This window comes from Dermacentor silvarum, chromosome 3 (genome assembly GCF_013339745.2).
Source record: "Dermacentor silvarum isolate Dsil-2018 chromosome 3, BIME_Dsil_1.4, whole genome shotgun sequence".
NCBI lineage: Eukaryota > Metazoa > Arthropoda > Arachnida > Ixodida > Ixodidae > Dermacentor > Dermacentor silvarum.
The window spans coordinates 25,439,336-25,462,268 of record NC_051156.1 but is presented as its reverse complement, the minus strand read 5'-3'; the positions used below and the strand labels follow the sequence as shown (position 1 = coordinate 25,462,268).

The following is a 22,933-nucleotide window of genomic DNA, read 5'->3' as shown; positions in this document are numbered from 1 at the left end:
CTAAACCAAGCCCCTCACTCACTTGAGAAGCAAATCACTCTCGTCTGGTTCCCAGCGCACGCTGGCGACGTACATCCGCACCTCACCAACCTCAACGAGGTCGCTCACTGCGTAGCACGAGGCCTTGTCAACCGTGCCGGAGACAGCGCAGGTGCACCCGCGGAACGCGATCGCCTCACCAGCTACAACGACCTCACGAAATCATTCTATCTCAACAGAAGAACCTTCCCCATCCCTCATCACAAGCTAAACAGAGCACAGGCAACCACCCTTCGCCTGTTACAGACAAACACGTACCCCTCACTAACACGTTACCACAGGATCTACCCGGACACCTACCCTAGTAACATTTGCAAGGTCTGTAAGACTGAGGCAGCATCGCTTCCCCACATGCTATGGGAATGTAAAAACCAATATCCGACAAATAATACCGTGACCCTCTCGTCGAGATGGCACGCCGCCCTGCGCAGCTCCCAACTCGACGACCAACTCTGGGCTACCCAGCAAGCCTGCGAGGCGGCGAAGAGGCAAGACCTCGATGTCCCCACGTGGGAGGCCTAGGCCCAGCCAGCTAAACTGCTGGTTTAAATAAAAGTTTGTTCCTCCTCCTCCTCCTCCTCCAAAGGGAATCGTACAATAGAGTGTTTTAGCTGAGCGCTTGCTGTCCGCTCCGCTCAGACCGGCATATGCTAGCAAATGCCACACAACCGCTTAGCGGGAACGCTATTGCGCTTGCGCACAACGCTCATACCGGCCGCGGAACGAAGACTGCATCCCTCGCTCCGCTACAAAGCCGACTGAGCGGAGCGTGACAGCGTGTTCACTTGGCCTCTTCGTCGTTTTGCAGCCGAGTTGATAGCGCGTCGCTCGCGTCTCGGCAAGACGCGCTTATCAAATACGAAATCTACGAAGTTACCTGCCGTATCTCAGAGCATGGAAGCTGACCGGAGCGGAGCGTAAGCGGCGCTCTGCTAAATCTGTCTAATAACATAGTAGAATGAAAGCCGACACTGCGGCCGCAATGCACGCGCAATCACCGAGCGGCATTAAAAATAATAAGAAATATATAAAAAGAAACGAATTTATTCTTTGGCATAAATACATGTCATATGCAATTATGAACCTTATATGACCGGTCTGAACGCAAATACCAGCGCGCGAAGTAGTACGAATGACCCTGCCGAGCAGTATCGCCAGTAGTTTCCAACGGCGCGACCTGAGGCTCTATTCTGGACATTCCGCCATTTTCTTCGAGGCGTGACGTAGGCGCGACGCTTACAAAATGGCGCTGATGGCCCCGTTTTGCTTTCGTAACGATACGCAAATTTGACGTTTCGCCTAAGAAACTGTAATGTAGGCATTGAACCTAGCATTCTTGATAAAGGAAAACTGTTTTCCTCCCCAGTAAAAATAAAGCCGTTAGCTCAAAGCGTACGATTATTCCATCAAAATCGTTTCTCGCTTCCGTCGTCTGCATGCGCGCAGGCTGTCGTCTGCTTCATTAGATAGGATGTGTGTCCTCGGGAAACTGAATGAGTCATCGTATATCGGCGCCCACGCGCTTGCTTTCTACCTTGAGACAACACACGCGACCTACCAGTGATGATGAGCGCACGCACTAGGCCGCGTTATCGCTATCTCGTGATCCGCAAGTGACTCAGCCCGACTCGTCTGGCTGAGAAGCGGCCGAATATCATCGATAGCGTTGCGCGCGCCACAGGTATCCGCTTGAGCGGCTCAAACGCCGGCACTGCCATCTCTTGTGCACTTCGCTGCTTACTCGCACCGCGAGAGGATAAAACCCCTATATTTATAAAAGTAGCGCCATCCACTTCCCTCCTCCTCCGTTCCACTATCGCGCTCGGCGCGACCAGCGCGATCGAGGCGCGATATCGACAGTGGCGCCGCCTGCGTCGGGCCTGCCGTGGCAGACGACAGCTAACGCGCTACCAGAGGAAATCCGAGGAAAACTTCGATCGCGCCCTGCGGAGGCGTTTTTGAGGCGCGATTTTGCTTCGTCAGTCAGTAACTGGTCTTAATAATGCCGTTTTGGAAGTAGCAACGCGACGATGCGAGACGGCGCGAATATCAAGTGTGCAGCAAGCGTTTGAGCACGCCGGATGGTAAACAAAAAAAGCCTTTTGCCCTCGCCTTGTCGGTTGCGGCAACTTAAGGCGCAGCAGCATGCCATCAGAACGAAGTTCTTGTCCCTAACACGTTTGATCCGTTTGTGCGTACAGAACTTTCGTCGCACAGGCCCGAGAATGGCAGTCGGAGCGCGCTGGAAAGAAAAAAATATACAAAAGCGCGACGCGAACTTCCACGTGACACGGATTGGCCAATGGGGGAGCGGAGGAGGCTGGGGCGACAGGAAGCGGCTAAGAGAGGGCGAGGAGGAAGCGCCGGGGTGAGCGCGGTGGCGGCAAGATCTAAGAATGGCGCTACTTTTATAAATATAGGGGCTTTACGAGAGGAAACTTCAAGGCGCCGTCTTGCGTACATTTCTTTTTGTAAATTAAAAAGTCACCGTTGTCATAGCCTTTGATGATGCGAAAAGTCATTAATATTGATTACAATACAAACGCAATGTGAAAAGTGCGAAATGTCGCAGAAAGTTTGCTAGTTTCAACCAATATTATTTCAAATAAACGTGTTTTTAATAAAAATGATGGTGCAAAACACAAATGCCAACACCACCCGAAAGCGATGCAAATGCTATGAACACGGGTTGTGAACAAAAGATCTTTATGGCCCGAAAGGACAGTGAAAATGCGGTGATACGCATGCCTCTCCACTGCCATTGCATATGGCCGCTCATTACCACAATTCGCGCGGCTCGTCGCACCACAAATTATGGCGGAAAATCTCTGCAATGGCGGCCCAGCGCAACGTCACGCAACGTCAAATTGACGTTTACGAAACGGCCCTTCCTGTGACGCTCCTCACGGGATATTCCTTCAGCCAATGAACAAGCTGACATGCCGGCTATCTTGGAACGCCACCACTACTGTACCACCACATATTCGCGGAATTGCAGATGCATTGTACGAGCTTCTGCACGCTACCGTCCAATTTCTTTTTAAAGCGCTAAAGTCGCAATATAGGTGCCAAGGACCACGAAAAAGTATTAGTCGATAAAACTGGCAGCTCCACGTCACGCTTCGTCATTCTGACGAAAACGCAAAATTGCATTTTGCAAAACTTCCGTTTCCCGGCACAAATTTCAAGACACGTGACCTCTGGACAGCCAATGAGACAGCCAAGATGGCGGATAATGGCGGCCGTTAGAGTGTACTAGCGGCCGTGCAGCCGCCATGCGTGTCCAGAATAGAGCCCCAGAATAGAGCCTCTTGATGCGGCCCAATCCACTTCGACCGCAGCGCCGCCCCAGTATTTTTCCACGTCGGGCGCCTCACTGCAAAGCATGCGCTGCCCCAGCCGCTCGTCCCACTCGACCATATTCTAGTACACTCCAGGCTGAACGATTGCGGCGCCATAGAAACTCTACGGCGGCGCCTGAGGTCTTTCTGGTAATTATTGTAGGAAACTAACAAAGGTGCACTGCAGTGTCGTTGTGTTTATATCTGTGTCTTTTTTATGCACCGCAATGTATGGATAAAATTAGGCGTCCCATAAAATTAAACGAGCTCACTAACGTAAAAAAAAAAAAAAGCGTTCCGAAAGGTTGACGGATTTCCTACAACTCCTTTGGGCAACAAGGGCCGCCAATGGCGGCGTCCTTAAGGCGGCGGTGTCATGGCGCCGAGCGACGAGTAGAGAAACACGGCTCGTAGACCAGCACGGCTCGTCCGCGACGATGGCCACCGTCGAGTACGACCTGAACACGTCAGGGGGCCTGATGCCCGTAAGTAGGGAGAGATGTCTTGCCGCGGGTGCTTTGCTCACCGTTTGGTGCGCGCAGCAAATCCAGGCGCTGATCGCTCCCCCCGCCAGCGAGGAGGAGCAGCAGCGCCGCAAGCCGCCCGCCGGACGCTGCCACCGTCCCGCGGGGCGCGCCGTCAACCACGACTGCTGCGACAGCTGCAAGGAAGGCGGGGACCTGATCTGCTGCGACCGCTGCCCTGCCACGTTCCACCTGCAGTGCCAGTGAGAAGACCACTCTCGATTCGGCATCGGTGGTCGATGGCGTAGCGCTCGAAAAAGACGGCGTGTCCTTTTTTAAACTCCCCAACAGATACAAAAGGGGGGCTTCGATATGGTTTTTGCGTGGGATCCCACAGGCGCTGATCGAGTGACTGCGACAAGGGCACCGTGCAACTTTTGCTAATACTAAACCATTCTGGTCGTTCTCGTACTATCTTGTGGTAGAACGCTACCTGGGCCGTGCTTTCCAACATTCATTATATTACCAGAAATTGTGATAGTTAAGGTGCACGATGCATGCTGGGATGGCAGTATTTATTGCATCTTGTTTCCATCAAAGTGCAGCCACAGAAACTGGGGATTGACCTTGTGGCATTGTGATGGGCTATATCAGCGGCAACATATGAAGGAATGGCATCTCGCCACTCATTAGTGGTAGACACATTTGCTTCTGTTTCCGTACAGAACTGGTGTGATATGCTAAACATTTAAGTTCGTAATGCATGCATGTACTGCGTTGTAGCTCTTCAGCTAGTAACCTTGATCTGCTATTTCGGTAAATCAGATATTTCACATTGTGCTGTAGTTATACTGCATTTTAGACTGATTGAAGCTAATCATGAGTGACAAAGTATATCTTTTCTCTGCCCGCATTTACAGGCAGTAAAGCTCCCGGCAAAGACTAGAGGAAACTCTGTTTCAACCGATTTTGAACTGCTCTGAGTCCAACAAATCGCAACAACACAGACAGCCGACAAGGCGAGAAAGCGAAAACTACCAACTGGTTTATTCTTGATGAAACGCTGCCCTTATGTTGGCTGCACTTAAATGAGCATGTGCACATGCTCCGCTTAGGCAAGCGCACATGCTCAGCTGACTGTAGCACATACAATGGCAACATTTCATCAACAATAAACCAGCTGCTAGTTTTCGCTTTCTCGTCTTGTCGGCTGTCTGTGTTAGTTGTTGCGATTTGTTGGACTCAGAGCAGAGAGTTGTCTGGTGTGTCTATTTGGGTTAGTTGTCGCGATTGGTCTCACTCAGGGCCAGTGGCGAAAAGGGGGGCACACTGTGCTCGTCCCCCCCCCCCCCCCCCAAATTTCGGTGTTAATATGGGGCCTGCCGAGTGCGCACTTGTTTCAACTGTAAAATGGCTAGCTTCGTTGTTGCTATGATCTGTTGCTGAAGAGGTGTGCGATGTTTTGGCACCAGTGACCCTCCGTTGGACGAAGAGAGCCTGCCCTCGGGAGAGTGGATCTGCCATCGATGCACCGTGGTGGCCTCGGGCAGCTCCACAACGGGCGACAGCAGCAGTGCACTGCACACACTTGTGGCGGCTGCTTCGCTGCTCAATGCGCAGCAGTTTGAGCTCCCACATGAGCTGTCCTGTCACATTGCACTGCCTGGGAGCAGCAAGCGTCTGCGCCCAGTTCGTGGACGGCGGCACGACCTCGAACCACCTGTGCCCCTGCCCTTGAGGGTCTGTTTCACCTGCCGCAGGTGAGCACTGGCTCGTGCGAGTCTTACCCCTGTCTCCATCAGGGTTTGTGCACCTTCTTGAAATTCTTGAAAACCCTTGAATTTGAAAAAGAGGCTTAAGGGGCCCTTAAAGCTTCTTGAAATCAAATGTGCACCTTGAATTCCCTGAGAACGGTGGCTGGGGACAATGTCTGAGCATTCAAAGCTACAAACTCAGCATTGACCTCTGGGTACTGTCGATGGACACTCTCTATTGGGAAACAATGAAGCAATCCTAAATATTTTATATTCAGAGAGTTGCAAAGCGATGCAATTGGCATGTTCACAGCCACTAATGAAAGGTTTGTTAATGCAATTTGTTAATGCTTGACACACTTTCCGGTGTCTATTTTATCAGTCCACCTATGTATCTCTCAAGATACATAAACTCAGTGTCGTGCGCAAAGAGTTGAAAGACAGTATAAAAAAAAGGAAAAGATGATTATTTTAACGTTACTTTAGAGAACTTCTTACTTTCGTCCCCAGCGAAATTCTGGCAGCACTTTTCTCGTAGAAAGAAGTGCTTCCTTAATATGTCTATAAATGGTGCTATTGTTACGAAGAAAAAAATAATTGCGGAATCATTTAATGTATTCTTTTGATGATGAAGATGGTAGAAGGCCATGCCCCAAAACAGCTCATGATATTCCACCAATAAGTGACATCTCGATATCTGAGGAAGGAATCTTGTCGCTGTTACTTAATATCGATCCAAAAAAGTCGTCTGGTATAGATGACATACCTAACACATTTCTTGCGAGGTGTTCTGAATGGTGCTCTAAGTTTTTGTGCATTATTTTTCAGAGATCATTTTTTCAACGTGAGCTTCCCAGCGATTGGAAATTTGCAGAAACACGGCTTTCGTAAAGGACTCTCAACTATCGCACAACTGCTGGAAACTGTTCATGATATTGCAGCTATTCTAGATAAACATGGTCAAATTGACATGATGTTCCTAGACTTTGAAAAAGCATTTGATCGCGTGTCCCATCCCAAATTTCTGGCAAAACTCAAACCTATACTGAAAAATTATACCTTAATTTCATGAATCGAGGCCTACCTCTTGTATCGAAATCAAACTGTCACTATCAACAATGTGTGCTCCGATTCACGAACGGTGAAGTCTGGAATCCCTCAATGTTCAGTGCTTGGGCCACTGTTCTTTTTAATATTCATAAATGACATCACCCTTGATATTCCGGTTGCTATTGAGGTTTTTGCAGATGGCATTAGCCGGTTCACTCCACAGCCATCCTGACTCCGTTTTCTAGACTCTTGAAATGCCTGGTGGACAGTAAGCTTCAGAACGGTGGCTTTGGCTGTAGCCGAAAACTGCTAACCATCATTCCGGAAGGTGATTAACATCACTGATAATAATAACAATTTTATTGCTCTTCAAAGGCAATACACATTCACTGCCACACCTAAGCACCAAGTGCTTGTGGGTCGGCAGGCTAATTAGCGAAGGAGGCCGAGTGACACTACAGAAATGTCTAAATAAAAAAAAGATTATTACTGGAAACAATACATACTACCTGTCTTTGACATCACTAAATGAAGTACAAGAGATATCAGCTGTTATTACATATTGCACACATACATACATATTTAAAACCAAGAAGAATAAATGTTGTACAGCAACAAGGTCAGTTTGAGGTTAAGAATGTTGGGTAAGGTAACAGTGAATAGGGCAATGGTAACGGCATTCACATGCATGAACATAAGCCAACAATTGCTTTATCATTAGATTTATTGGCTTTCTGAAGAAAAAGAGCACCAGTTCCTCGACACTTTTTAGTATTCCTAATGCTACCTATAATCGTTAAGTGTGTGTTCAATTAAGAACGTCGGTGCATGTCCACCGACCCCTTTTAATATTGCTGAAAAAATATATCTTGGCTATTCGAGTCTCCAGGACCACGAAACCAATCTTAATTACGGGAAACAAAATTTCGCCTTTGGCAAGAAAATGCAGAATTGCGGGAAAATGGGATTTATTTATTGTAGCTTACAGCTTCATTCAAGGACGTTGAGTAAGGGGGGATACAATCGGAAAATACAATGAAGGAAAAAAACAGGTAAAGGAAATCACACAAGTGCTATACAAGCAATACACAAACGAATGCAAGTAAAAGAAAATTATGTCGGGACACTAAGATACTGCAGTGCGAAAGCGTGAGCATAATAGAAACGCTGACATTTCTACATTGACACATTATTATACAGAGTGTGTACTTTCTCACGAAAAGCATCCCGTTAGATAATGTAGCGATATCATCGGGAAGGCAGTTCCACAGGGCGACGGCACGTGGAAAAGCCGATGAATTAAACACTTTTGATTTACGTAATGCTTTTGATTTACGTGCGTTCAGGTGTATGGAGCAGCAGACAGTGCGACGTGTCATTGTAGACATGCCGATGGAACAGACTTAACAAGGAGATGGTTTGGCGTATGTCTAGTTTCTGGAGGGAGATTTTAGCTTTAATTGGGTTGCGCTTGCATGACGGGCATAATATGGGAAATAAACCGTGCGGCCCTGTTTTGAATACTTTCTAACATACTAATTAGGTAGTCTTGATGAGGTGACCAGACAGACGAAGCAAACTATAGTTGCAGAAGAACGAATTAAAAGTAAGCTAATTTGCATGCATTAACCCTTCTTAAAACTGTGTTGCCTAGAGAAGAAAAAAATGGTTAGATTCAAGGTGTTCATAGATATGTGATGCTATAATGTGCTCAAGTAGTTTGCAGCAAATACAAGTTGGTTTTAGTTCCCCGTGTGTGTTTTTGTCGCCAGTTTTGAATATCGGTACAACTTTAGCCACCTTCCAGTCTTTAGGCAACTGTCCAGATGCCAATGATTGCCTGAAGATATGACACAAAAATTGACTGGAAATAGCAGAGGTATTTTTTAATATTAAAACGGGCAAAGATATAAGGCTAAATAGGACCATGTTTATTTTGCATAAGATATGGCTGGTACAAGTAGTATGGCGGGACATTAGGGTTAGCCCCACTACACCATCTCTTTCGTATTGTAGGTGATTGTCTTCTTTGTCCTACTCGTGGCACCGTGACATAACCCCCGGTGGCGAAAGCGCCGACCCGGTGCCCTTTAGATGGCGGCCGCATTGTATGGCTTGAGGTGACCGACGTGGACGACGGGGAAGCTATTTCATAAGTGACATCACTGAGCTGTCGGACGACGCGGTAAGGGCCAGAGTACCGAGAGAGCAGTTTTTCTGATAGGCGCACCCACCGTGAAGGAGTCCAAAGGAGGACGAGGTCGTCGGTGGAGAACCGGACATCACTATGACATCACTCCCGCTATGACATCACTCCCGCTATGACATCACATCACTATCATCAAGAAATTTCTGTTTTGCGACTCAGAGAGGCGACGGTGGACAATCTGGCATGCCTGGGCGGCTGTAGCTATGGCGTCGCGAGCGTAATCAGACGAACACTCGAGAGCAGTTGGCAGGAGGGTGTCGAAAGGCGATGTTGGGTCACGACCAAAAGAGGAGAAAGAAGGGGGAGTAGAGAGGGGTGTTGTGACGGGACGAGTTGTACGTGAACGTCACAAATGGTAGCGTGGCGTCCCAGTCACGATGATCTGAGGAGACATACATTGAGAGCATATCTGTAAGTGTTCTTTGAGGCGTTCAGTGAGGCCATTCGTTTGAGGGTAGTATGCAGTCGTGAACTTGTGTTTCATGGCACAAGAGCGAAGTAGATCTTCGATAACCCGAGATAAAAAGTAACGGCCTCTGTCTGTGAGAAGCTGGCGAGGATCTCCGTGGTGTAGGATGGCGCCTTGGAGCAGGAAGTCTGCGACGTCGGTAGCACAACTGGTCTGGATGGCTCATGTGATGGTGTAGTGGGTTAAATAATTCGTTGCAATGGCGGTGTACTTATTACCAGCTCTAGAGGTAGTTAAAGGGCCCAACAGGTCGAGGGGAACACGTTAAAATGGTTCGGTGGGTATACCGATTGGCTGGAGGGTTCCAGCCGAAAGCAATGCAGCCTTCTTATGACGTTGGCATAGGTCGCACGCATCGCCATAACGTCACACGGTACAGTAAAGTCCAGGCCAGAAAAATTGTCGCCGGACACGGTCGTAGGTCCTGGAAACACCCAGGTGGCCAGCAGAGGGGACATCATGGAGTTGTGCGAGTACAGTTGCCCAAAGATGAGAAGGAACGACTATCAGCAGTTTGTGTCCTTCTGCGCGCATACTTCGGCGGTATAAGATGCCGTCCAAAACGAGGAACAAGCTAAGCAACGGGTCTGACGGGTTAGAACGGAGGCGGCTAATGAGGTCACGCAAGGATGTATCACGTGCTTGCTCCTCGCCGATGTGGTGGAAGGCGGAGAGCGTGAACATTCCAGAAGTTGCATCACTGAAGTCTGGAGCGTCGACTGCGTGCCGAGACAAACAATCAGCATCCTGGTGTAGCCTTCTGGACTTGTACGCGACTGTGTAGGTCATGGGTTCTCAAAGTGGGTTCCGCAGGCCCCTGCTCGGGGTTCCGCGAGCCACTGATAAATTTTCCCTGGTCCCGCTCCCGACAAGTGTCTAAAACGGCGAACACGAGGTGCGCTTGATCCAAAGAACCTCCATTACCCATGCCCGAGTGTCAAAAAGCACATCACAGTGCGTAACAGCAACGCGCGAACTGCGCAATAAATACGCAAGCAGCTTGTAGCCACCCAACCTCTGAGAACGGGCTGCGCGCCTAAGCTTTCGCACTTGAATCTCGGAGGCTGTAACTTACCACCATGCGCCTTTCTCTTATTTGTAGATAGGGTAGGTGCCGATAGCGTGCGCACTGACCTATACGTTGAAGGGAAAAAAAAAAATGCGGAGCACCGCAAATGCGCACCGCAGAAGAGCAAGAACGGCGTAGCGTCCAACCGAAACGAAGCGGCGCAGTCCACATCGCCGTGGTCCTCAGCGGCAATCGTATGCGGCACGTGACTGACAGCAACGCCGAAGCGCTTCGTGCCTAATTGTGCCTTTAAAGCCTTTATTCTTGCTTTTATCGCCGCGCGTAACACCGCGTTGGCGGCTAGCCGCGTGCCTCCGTAAGTGCGTAGTCGCTATCTCTGATCGCGTCGATAACCACCGCAGTTTCGTCCGCAGCGGTTGCGGCAAATAGTAGTTTCGTTTTCACTCGATGCGTGCGTCGGCTGCGTGCCTTCACAATGCATAGTCGTCTCCCATGGCAGCATCGATAGCGACCGCTTTCGTCCGCACTTCTTGCAGCGAAAGGTAGTTTCGTTTTGACTTGGTGCGTGCGTCAGCCGCCTGCCTTCTGAACCGCAAGATCGCGTCGATAGCGGCCGCGGTTTCGTCGACAGCGGTTGCGGCAAGCAGTAGTTTCGCTTTTACTCAGTGCAAAGCTGTCAAAGATAAAAAGCACCGGCTACATCGCGATGGACGGACAATTTGTTGGCGAGCAGCTGAGTGGCGAAAAAATAATCGGGATGTGCGCCCGTTGGCGCAAAGTGCGTCTCAGATAAAAACGCGCGCCGCGAAGGATGTCGCGAGGCCTTCGCCGCTGTTAGCGCTAATCAGTCATGAGATGAAGAGAATTTCAGCTTCCGCACTAGTCTTGTGCTAAATAGAAACAAGATTTGACGATTCATTTAGTAAATAAAAGCGTGTTGACGTAGTGCAGCATTTGTTTGTTTTCTTGATACCCTCGATAAATTCGATTAAATCGGGGGGGGTTCCTTGGCACTTTATGGAGCTTAGCAGGGTTCCCTGGGATGAACGTACCTGAGAACCCCTGGTGTAGGTTAATTCTTGAAGACGTAGTGCCCAGCGACCTAGATGACCTATGGGATTCTTTAGTGTCGAGAGCCAACAGAGAGCGTGATGCTCCGTGGTAACAGTGAACGGTCAGCCGTATAAGTACAGCCGGAACTTGCTCACTGCCCATACGAGTGCAAGGCACTTGCGCTCTGTAATGGAGTAATTGCATTCAGCGTGTGAAAGCAGGCGACTTGCCTACGCAATAACTTTGTCACACCCACGTTGACACTGAGCTAAAACCACGCCAATTCCATAGCCACTAGCATCGGTACGGACCTCTGTTGGGCCAGATGGGTCGAAGTTGGCAAGAATTCACGAATCATCACGACGAGGTCTCAGAACGCCACCTGGAAAGAGCCTTCACGACAACACTTCGCCGCTGAAAGAAGACCAACCGACGCGACGTTGCAGCAGCGGCGCAAGCCGACGCAGCCGGGATCCGATGCCACGAATGAACTGTAACGCCAGACGATGTTCTACCGAGCTAGACGTGCTAATCGATGATCGTATCGTCACCGCTCTCGTTGACACTGAGCCGATTATTCCGTCTTCAGTGGCCCGTTCGTCGCCAAGTTGAAGAAGGTGAAAACGGCCTGGCAAGGACCCAACATCCAGGCAGCGGGAGGCCACCTAATAACGCCGGCTGGAATCTGCACAGCGTGAGTCACGGTAAACAACCGCACTTACTTGGCGAGCTTCGTATCCTTGCAGCACTGCTCTAAGGAGGTCATCCTAGGCATGGACTTTCTAAACCAACACGGTGCAGCCTTCGACTTAAGGTTCAAGCTTTCAACGCACAAAGCAATACTGCCGGATACAAACATCAGTTACCATGCCTTGAATGTGCTAGAAGAACAAGTCATCGTTCCGCCTCGCTCCAGCGTAATGATTTCCGTCGGTACCGAAGTGCCTGCAGACATGGAGGGCGTCATCGAGGGCAATCATCACTTACTGCTTGACCGTGAAATTTGCATCGCTAGAGGCATAGCTGAGCTCGTGAAGGGAAAGCAAGAGTGATGCTCACGAACTTCAGCCACGAATACAAGCACATCAACAAAGGCACCACGGTCACCTACATCGATGAAATAGTACAAGCCAGCAGTGCTTTTGCCTTCATGGATTCTAGTGCACCTGCAACGACAACTATAGCACCTGAAGCAACTTTTGACGTCAATCAGAACCTTCCCAGGCATAAGAAAGAACAGCTAAAAGCTCTGCTCCTGCAATACAAGGACTGCATCTCATCATCGTCAAAAATTCGACAAACCCTTGTCGCCAAGCACCGCATAATAATCGACGAATATGTCCGCCCACTCTGCCGGAGCCCGTACCGAGTTTCGGCGCACGAAGGCGATGCCATAAGGCAACAAGTTGACGAACTGCTGTGCTGCAACATCATCCAGCTGTCCAAGAGTCCGTGGGCGTCCCCCGTGGTGTTAGTGAAGAAGAAGGATGGAACCCTACGTTTCTGCGTCGATTATTGTCACCTCAGCAAAATCACGAAGAACGACTACCCCCTCCCACGGATTGACGACGCTTTGGATCGACTCTACAATGCAAAGTATTTTTCATCGAGGAACCTCAAAGCCGGCTACTGGAAAATCGAAGTCGACGAGAGGGACCAGGAGAAGACTGCCTTTATAACACGGAGTTCAAGGAGGTCATGCCGTGTGGTCTTTGCTCAGCACCTGCGACGTTCCAATGCGTCATGGATACAGTACTGGCAGGCTTCAAGTGGCAGACTTGCCTCGTCTACTTGGACGACGTCGTTGTGTTTGCCTCAAGCTTCGAAGAACACCTCCGGCTCCTTGAAACAGTTCTTCAAGCAATCAAGACCTCCGGACTCACGTTGAAGCCAAAAAAGTGCCACTTCACATATGAAGAGCTCTTGTTTTTGGGTCATGTAATCAACAAGTCTGGAGGCCCACAGAAAACTGTGGCCATCAATGACTTTTCTCTGCCCGCCAACAAGAAGGCAGTGCGAAGATTTCTTGGACTATGCGCCTATTACAGGTGCTTCGTCAAGGACTCTTCGCGAATCGCCAAGCCACTGACGTACCTCACGAAGGCCGACATCGAGTTCAAGTGGGAGACGCTGCAAGTCAAAGCACTTGAAGAACTAAGCGATGCCTGCAATCGCCGCCAATACTTGCCCATTTCGACGAAAACGCCGATACCGAAGTCCACACCGACGCAAGCAGCTAAGGACTCGGCGCGTGCTTGTGCAGACGACTGACGAACTAGAAAGGGTTGTAAGTTACGCTAGCCGGTCGCTATTGAAGGTGGAAGCAAAATATTCCACAACAGAAAAGGAGTGCCTCACCATCATCTGGGCTACATCAAAGTTTCATCCCTACCTCTATTGCAGGCCCTTCAATGTTGTCAGCGACCACCACGCCTTGTGTTGGCTAGCTAACTTGAAGGATCCTTCAGGTTGCCTTGCACAATGGAGTCTGAGACTTCAAGCATTCGACATCACTGTCGTTTACAAGTCCGGGCGAAAGCACTCTGATGCCGACTGCTTGTCTCGCGCCCCCGTCGAACTGCCGCAGCAGGACGACCAGGATTACGACACTTCCTTGGGACCCATCAGTGCCGACGAATTTGCCAAACAGCGAGCCGACCCGAAACTAAGGAGCCTTGTAGACTACCTGGATGGCAAGACCGTCATTGTGCCGAAGGTGTTCATCCGAATATTGGCGTCAGTTTTTCTTGCAAAACGACATTCTCCTAAAGAAGAACTTCTCGCCTCTCCGAGCCAACTACCTCCTTGTGATACCCTCAGCATTGCGTCCAGATGTTCTGCAAGCTCTCCATGACAACCCAACAGCCGGACACCTCGGTTTTTCCCGCACGCTCGCGAGAATACAAGAAAAATACTACTGGCCTCGCCTCTCTGCCGAAGTCGCCCATTATGTAAGGACATGCCGAGACTGTCAGTGACACAAAACACCGCCGACAAGGCCAGCCGGACTTCTACAGCCGATCGAGCCACCTCGCCGACGGTTCCGGCTGATCGGGATGGACTTACTGGGGCCTTTTCCGACGTCTACGTCCGGGAATAAATGGATCGTCGTAGCTACGGACTACCTCACCCGCTACGCCGAAACAAAAGCCTTGCCCAAAGGAAGTGCCGCCGAGGTAGCCCGATTCTTCATTGAGAACATCCTCCTGCGTCACGGTGCCCCAGAAGTCCTCATCACCGACAGAGGTAGGGCCTTTACGGCAGAACTAACTCAAGCCATCCTGCGCTACAGCCAGACAAGCCATCGCCGGACCACCGCCTACCACCAGCAGACGAATGGCCTCACTGAGCGCCTAAATAAGATCATCGCCGACATGCTGGCAATGTACGTCGACGTCTGACACAAGACATGGGATGCCATCCTTCCATATGTGACCTTTGCATACAACACGGCCGTGCAAGAAACAACGCACATGGCGCCGTTCAACCTGGTCTATGGAAGGAACACGGCAACGACGCTTGACGCCATGCTAGAAGCGTGAATTGCTGGGCTAGTTGGTTCATGTTAACAAGGCGAAAAAACCAGCGAAAAAAACCAAGACGCAGGACCAGAGGGAGGCAAACACGCACACAGTCGCCGGACTTACAACTGATTTATTCGAAGCATCCACGTACTTTAAATACAGCTCTTCCTGTTCAAGCGCACGTGCAGAAGAAGCCAATCAGCCACATGAAAGAATTCAAACTAACCCGATAAAAATCGACACTCTTTCTCCGTGATAAAAACGGAAGGATCGCTTACACAAACCCGCTCGTTCTTTTTGATAAAGAATGCTTCCAGTAGTTCACGCTCATGCTTGGACTTGCCCCTGCCGATGACGCTAGTACTGTGAAACAAGGGCGAGCAGCGGTCACAAGCCCTCACATGCAATGCCAAGTTGCTTCCTGTACCCGATCGTAGCGAGTTGGCGTGCTCTCTGAGGCGTTCGTTTAAGCATTGCCCGCCATGCTACCGGACGTCACCGATAAAGAAAATGTCGACGTTGCCACCTATTTGCAGTGTGCCGAAGAAGGTCGACAGCTCACCCAGATGCGCATCAAGAACCAGCAGAGGACCGACAGCCGGCACCTACAATCTTCGACGACGCTACGTCGCGTACCAGCCCGGCGACCGTGTTTGCGTCTGGACTCTGATACGCCGACGAGGACTTGGCTAGAAACTGTTATGTCGCTATTTTGAACCATATAAAATCATCCGACGTATTGGCACACTGGACTATGATGTCGTGCCAGACGGCATTTCGCAATCACAGCGGCGCCGCGCACGACCTGAAGTCATCCACGTGGTGCGTCTTAAGCCTTTGAACACCCGCCGACGAACTTAGGTACTTTGTTGCTTTGTTGATGTTTTTTTTTTCTTTCTGTACGTATGGTTTTGTTTTCGCTTTCGTGTTTGTAGCAACGGGATGATGCTATTTAAGGGGAGGGTATTGACACGTATACATGTTTATCTTTCACCGGTGGTCGCTTTCCACAGGCTCACAAATGTTAACCGGTATCGCTCTGCGCAGGACGCGCCGGCATGTATCGGGAAGTTTCTCGAACGTTATCTATGCTTCTATCCATTGTCTCTTGTCACCGACGCTCATGTAATCTGATTGTATGAGCGACGCGAATTGTCTAAAATTTCCCGGAAGACACGCGGGCACCAGGGATTAATCTGGAACCTTCGATGACTCGCGTATAAAAGCCGTCACGTTTTGCCACTAATCAGATTTTTTGCCGATCGCCGACTGTGTTCGCCGCTATCGTTCTGCTTTGAGTGTAGCTTGCTTTTGTGGGCACAGGTTCGCCCTATAAAGAATCAGTTTCCTTATACACAGTTTTACGACTGCTTTCTTCAACGTCACTACCACGTGACAATAGGTACACTCGAGGACGGTTGTACATTGTAGCTGAAATATTCGATGTTCACGTGAACACATTTCATGAAATGACGAAAAAAATAAATGCAATACATAGAGTAATGAAACATTCTTGATCGTGTTCGGGCAGCATATTATAAGACATAAGAAAAAAGTCAGACAAAATTCACGCATTTCTTCTTTTGGAATCGTAGAAAATTTGGCATGTTTCTCTTCATATTTATTAAGTAGGGGGGACGGCAGGTCATGCGTAAACGAGGAACAAGCCACCTCGGTGCTGCGGGTGCTTGAATTGGTGTATTGCATGCTTATGTTAGATGAATCTTTAATAAACACTCTATATTGTTTCTTAGCAATGAAATAAGCATACATTAAACAAAAATCGAACATGTGTTTGACAATGATTATCTTGTAGCGAGAAAACAATGTACTTGTAGAACTATTGCACGGGACGTTTGCAATATACCGAAATGCTCTTTTTTGCAATAGGTGAATTGTCTCTATGTTACTTAGGGTTGTGGTGCCCCAGACTAATACGCAGTAATTTATATGGGAAGAAAACAGGAAGATAAATCTGAAGTTTAGCTTTTCTGGACGAAAGTGTCTACATCTTGACAGAACACAAGGAGCACGCGATAATGATTTAGTCAGTGATTCAATATGACACGTCCATGTCATATGAGCAGAAAAAGTCACACCCAGAACTTTGTTTCACCACTACAGTTAAACCTGCTTATAACGAACCTCCATATAACGAATTCCTGGATATAACGAAGTTTTTGTATTCCCCGCCGTGACTCCATAGAAGCACATGTATTTGAGACCTCTGCGTAACGAAGTGGCAGCGGGAGACCCCCTCGAAATAACAAATTTTCCCCGCCGACAACCTAGAGATTTCGGCCCAAATTTTGTCATTTTTGCACGAGCAGCAACCGGAAGCACCTTTGCCGCGACGGAATGCGAAGTGGCGGCGTCGCACTTGGCACGCTCGAATTCACAGCGACTGCGAGGCGAGAGCGAGCGCACGTGTGCATGCGTGCGAGAGGTGGGCCTGCATCCCTCGACTCGGCGATCTTGCCGTCGCGGAGGTGACCTTTCCCCCACCCTTCATTCAAACCTGATCCCGCCGCTTCTGCAGCTGGCCCAGCCCGCCAAGCCAGCACTCTCCTTTTCCTGTTGATGTTAGCAAAGGAAAAAAAAGTTTTTTTTTTTTTCAACGCGCTGGCAGCACCACTTTTTGGTTATTGCACAAGTCTCTGCGCTTCACTTCACTAACCTGACAATAGGTGACACTATACGATGCTATGACGCCATCGTGTCGCTCGCTCTTCGTTTCCGACGCCTAGCGCTTGTGCAAAACGACACGCATCCACTCATCCAGTACCTGGTGCGACATTCCAAGGATGAGTGCTTCGATGAAGAAACGCAAGGTGTTAACCTTGTCTGCAGTTCGCTTTGAAGATAAGCCCACGCGGGCGCACACTTTTTCCACATCGCAGATTGCTTTCAAGATATGGCAGCCGCCGCCGAAGTAAACGCTTCTCTTTCTCGCCTCTACTGCCGTGCCTAGCGCGGAAGCGCGCTTCCCCCCCCCCCCTTCTCCCTCGCGCTTGCGAGATTGAATCGGCTGACCCTCGCAAGCTTTCACTCGCACACAGAGCGTACGGCGCGCGGCGACGATGTTGCTGTGTTTGGACTTTACACGGAACCTCAAAGCGACGTCCACAGTGACGGCACAAATGCGCTTCGCAATAAAATGTGCTTCTGCGCGGTTACTGCTCTGACGGCGACAGCGAATTTGCACCCCCTACCGGCAGCTTCTCCGCTTTACCGGGAACTTGCACAAAAGGCCATGCTTTTGTGCGCGGCAATCGGCAACAGCTGTACGAGCAGGAAATACGTCATGGTGGCCATGTTGTAAATTCACTATCGCTGGCGACTGTCGTCCTGCGTGTCGTCCTGCGACTGTTTGTCTGCGTGTAGAACAAGAAAAATAGTACGCACTAACCGCTTGGTGGGCAATGAGCGACTACGGCTTAAGCGGTCAGCCATGGGGTTCAATGGGGGCTGGGTGGGAGAATTTTGTGACTACCTTTAAACCACAATTACGCATTAAGCGTAACAAGGTTTGTGTTAACAAGGTTTGACTGTACTATCCTTATGTCGTATAGCTGTCTGCTAATTTGCTGTCGCAATCGATCCTTCGCCTTTCGGGCGAAACTGCGACTTTTTTGTTCATCGCAACTTTAATCTTGAGCGATAGTACATACGGTAAGCGTTTCCTTTTCGAATTTTCCTGCCGAACCTGCATATAACGAAATCCTCTTTATAACGAAGTTTTTCGTAAATTTGTCATATTTCGTTATATCCAGGTTTAACTGTATTTCAACAGGTATTCCCTCAAGCGTTAATGATTGGTTCGCATTGACTTCCGTGCCTTGGGATCTGAAAAAGACAGCTTTTTTTTTTTTCGTTTTTATTCGTAGCAGTGGACCATTGCAGCACATGTGAAAGTAGACTTTGGGTTCTGGCGACAATTTCAGTTGGATTTTGTCCAGAAACAAAAATACTGGTGTTATCCGCGTAAAGTAGGAATGAGGCATCATTGTTTATCTTAACAATACCATTTATGTAGATATTGAAGAGCATATGTCCTAAAATGCTTCCTTGAGGCACGCCACAAGAAATGGTTTTAGAAGAAGAAAAACAGTTAGCAATTGAAACTCATTGTTTCCTCTCAGACAGATAAGAACTAAACAGTGAATTAGCTACACCACGTACCCCATAAGCGCTTAACTAGCCGAGTAAAATGTAATGGTTTAGGGTATCGAAGGCCTTGCTATAGTCAATGAAAACACCCAGCGTAAGCTTCTTTTCTTCGATGTTCTTAATTATTAATTCTTTTTGAGCTATCAGTGCAGTCTGTGTAGATTTACCACGTTGAAAACCATGCTGATACTCTGAAAGTATATTGTGTTTGTTAAAGAAGCTATTTACGTAGCAGAATAATATTTTCTCTAATCCCTTAGAGAATACAAGTATTATTGAAATTGATCGGTAATTATTAGCATCATTAATATCCCGACTTTTACATATAACAGAAACTTTTGAGATTTTCATGAGATTTGGTAGGACAGTAGGACGTTCTGGTGGGCTAGTTGGTTCATAGCTTTTTGAAGTTTATAAACTGCGCAAGAAAACGAAGACACAAGAAGGAAAACACACACGACACCACGAGCGCAGACTGCCAACTGTTTATTTCTGGGATAGCAAGCAGCATATATTTCACTCATGATCCTGAACACGTGCCCCCTTTGTCATTGACACATGTGCCGATAAACACAAAAAAAACACAAAAAAATAATATATCTGCTGTGTAACCTTGTAAACAGGATTGCGACAGGCGATCACCAAACTAACCAAGAGCCGTTCTTGCTGCGTTCACAAATGAGGGAGAGAAAACCATGAGCACGTGAACGAAATGAAAATGTCAGATGTCACTTAACAAATAACCATGGTAAAAGTGTGGGATGAGGTGATAAATACGTTAGAAAAAACATAATCAACAAATAATACATCAAACAACAAATGTAGAGGAGATGATGTGATAAAAGGCATGAAGGATAAAGAAAAAGCTTTAAAAAATAATAACACGAGATGTAAAGATGAAGTCGACGAAAACTATGAATGTGGCTATGAAAAGCATAAAAACATGGTAAAAAAGGTAGCGCTGAGGCGTTGTTTCAGTGTAAAACCAACGATAAAAAAATCGCAAAATTTGAACGGCAAGAAGGATTTCTACAAGGCACATTCCAGAAAATTAACTTCTTCTGGCAATAACGAGAGAGACGGCGTGCTGATACACTTGTCGCCTGTTTTTAATATGTAAAAAGCTTCAACAATCTCCCTTTCGGTCTGGTCCCTCGATTTGAACAAGAACGTTGTGTTTTTGAGAATCGGTTTGCAAGGATTATTTCTTCCGCCCTCATCATTTCCTCTGCATCTATTACAGTGTTGGGCCAAAGTGCCTCCTGCATTGTTCTTTACATGCCACTGGTGTTCCCGTGCCCTTTCATTAAAACACCTGCCCGTTTGACCAATATAAATGCTGTCACAAGTCAAGGGAATTGAGTACACTACCCCACAAACACACTCGGTGTAGTTCGTTTCGTGCCTGGTTGAGCACTGGGGTCTAATCTTTTTCTTACCTGTCACCATTGGGCACACTCTACTAAGTTTGCATGGAGCCGAAAATACGACCTTGACCCCGTAGCGGCTTGCCACCTTTTTGATGTTGTGCGAAACTCGATGAATGTAGGGCATGACTTGCAGTTTATCTTTCTTAATATCCTCTTTCTGTTGTTTTCTACCTTTCAATTTTTGCAAGAGACTTTCACAGGCACCTGTGATTAAACTCTGAGGGTAACCAGCCGAAAGGAAGCGCCTAACTTGCTGATTGAAACTGAGATCTAATTTGTGCTCGCAGGATTTTTCCAGTGCGGATTTACAAGCTAGGGTTACGTTGGCCCTTTTAACTAGTTTGGAATGAGCACTTTCAAACGGCAGTGGGGCCTTCTTTGTCCTCGGGTTGTAATACCAACAGATGTGTTTAGCGTCAAAATGGAGGCTGAGGTCCAGAAATTGAAGGACATTATCCCTGGCTAGCTCGTGGGTGAAGGTGAGCCCTCCCGAAGCTGATTGAAATATATTCAAAATGCGATCTACGGCATCATTGAGGTTATCACTTGTGGACACGTGGAGTATGACTAAGTAATCGTCGACATAACGGAAAATCCGCACGACATGTTCCCCGGAAATTAGTTGCTGAACTCTTTGATCAAACACCAACAGATAGATATCGCAAAGAACGGGTGCGACTGCCGAACCAATGCAAATTCCAGCCTTCTGCACATAGTATTTTCCATCAAACTCGATGGCCGTGGAACTCAAATAAAAGCTTAACAGTTCAAGGAAATGTTCGGTGCTCACCCCTGCTGTGTTCTGAAAGGCTACTTCTCCAGTCTCTTGAATTTGTTGCCTAATAGCGGCGAACAAACCGTCATGCGGGATTGAGTAGAACAGGTCCTCGATGTCAATCGAAAACCCTGTGGTAGCCATCGGAAGACCTTCTTTCAGGTGTCTGACGACTTCCGTCGAAGATCGGACCAAAAAGGGGTCCTTGCCAACTATCTTTTGTAGGTTCGATTGAAGAAACTTCCCAATTGTCTTTTGCCAAGTGTCTTTCTCTGATACGATGGCACGCAGGGGGCAGTCCGGTTTATGGGTCTTACCGGAGAAGAAGATCTCGAGGTGGCACGTTACTTTGCTCTCAACAACCTTCCTTAATGAATCCAGGTTCATGCTTTTTAGTAGCTTGACGGCAAGACGTTTTTGCTTCTTCGGAAGGAAGTCAGCTTGCTTGAAATTCTTTTTTACGGCTTCAGTTGCCTTTCTGTCAAAAGTTGCGGCAGGCATAACGACGAAACCGCCTTCTTTGTCTGCCTGTAAGACGGCGAGATCGTTTTCCTTGAGGTGGCGCACCACTTTCCTTAAGGGGTTTTTATTCCCCGGCTGTTCACTAACCGTGCGTTGCAGACAGTCCAACCCGTCCCCCACAACGCGTTCCCGCTGCTTTTCCGGAACACGCTTGCTTGCTATCCCAGAAATAAACAGTTGGCAGTCTGCGCTCGTGGTGTCGTGTGTGTTTTCCTTCTTGTGTCTTCGTTTTCTTGCGCAGTTTATAAACTTCAAAAAGTCATGAGATTTGGGAAACAGCCAGACTGAAAGACTAGATTAAACAAGGAGCAAGCAGGTCAATTACGTGCCTAATCGCTTCTACCTGAAATCCATCGACATCGACAGCCTTACTGTTTTTTAGGGAAAGAAATGTGCGTACTATTTCTGCTTCATCTGTGGATGTGAGAAAAATTGTATCAGTATTATGGTGAGTAATATGGGTATGAGCAGTGCTTCCCAGTGTTTGCACAGCATTAGCAAAGTGCTCACTGAAGTGCTCGGCTAAAGGCACACTGGAAAGTTCGTTTCGGGTAATGGTTACTTCCATTAAAGTATTCTGAGCTGCATTGTGGTTCAGTGCCTGATTGATGGCTTTCAAAACTTGGTTTGGGTGCCGTCAATAGAGGTCAGAAAACATGTGATCATTGGAGGAGGCCTTTGCCTTTTCAATGCGTCAGCTAGTTTGTTTCTGTAAGTTTTAAAGGCTTCAAATTCCTTAATATCTCTTGTGCGCAAAAACTTCTTAAAAAGGCGACTTTTTTTCTTGATCATTTTGATATGCTCCCGCCCTACCCAAGGTTTTCTTCTTTTTCGGTTAGCTTTGGCGCTTACTTAAGGACAAGATTTGTTGTAATGACTAGTGAATATAGATAAGAATTCATGATAGCTCTCATTTGGGTCTAGCTTATCATAAACAGAAGACCAATCTTCCCTCAGCATGTGCGTGCGGAATAAAGCCATATTTTTGTTAGACATACATCTATGTTTAACGATATCATGGCAAGTTATTTCCTTTCCAGTAGCTTTAGAAAAAGCAGCAAAGACAGGACAGTGGTCACTTACGCCGGGGCATACCATGCCAG

At 48.0% G+C, this 22,933-nt stretch overlaps 1 protein-coding gene across 2 annotated transcripts in view; it reads left to right on the top strand.

The window, feature by feature from the left end:
• Positions 1-3,707: 3,707 nt before the first annotated feature.
• LOC119445389 (PHD finger protein 12) overlaps positions 3,708-22,933 on the top strand; it is a 207,178-nt gene continuing 187,952 nt past the window's right edge. For both annotated transcript variants that reach the window (XM_049663251.1, XM_037709696.2), the window contains exons 1-3: positions 3,708-3,865; positions 3,923-4,107; positions 5,317-5,604. In XM_049663251.1, the coding sequence (XP_049519208.1) occupies positions 3,818-3,865; positions 3,923-4,107; positions 5,317-5,604 (521 nt within the window). In that variant the 5' untranslated portion in view covers positions 3,708-3,817. The remainder of the gene's footprint in view (positions 3,866-3,922; positions 4,108-5,316; positions 5,605-22,933) is intronic.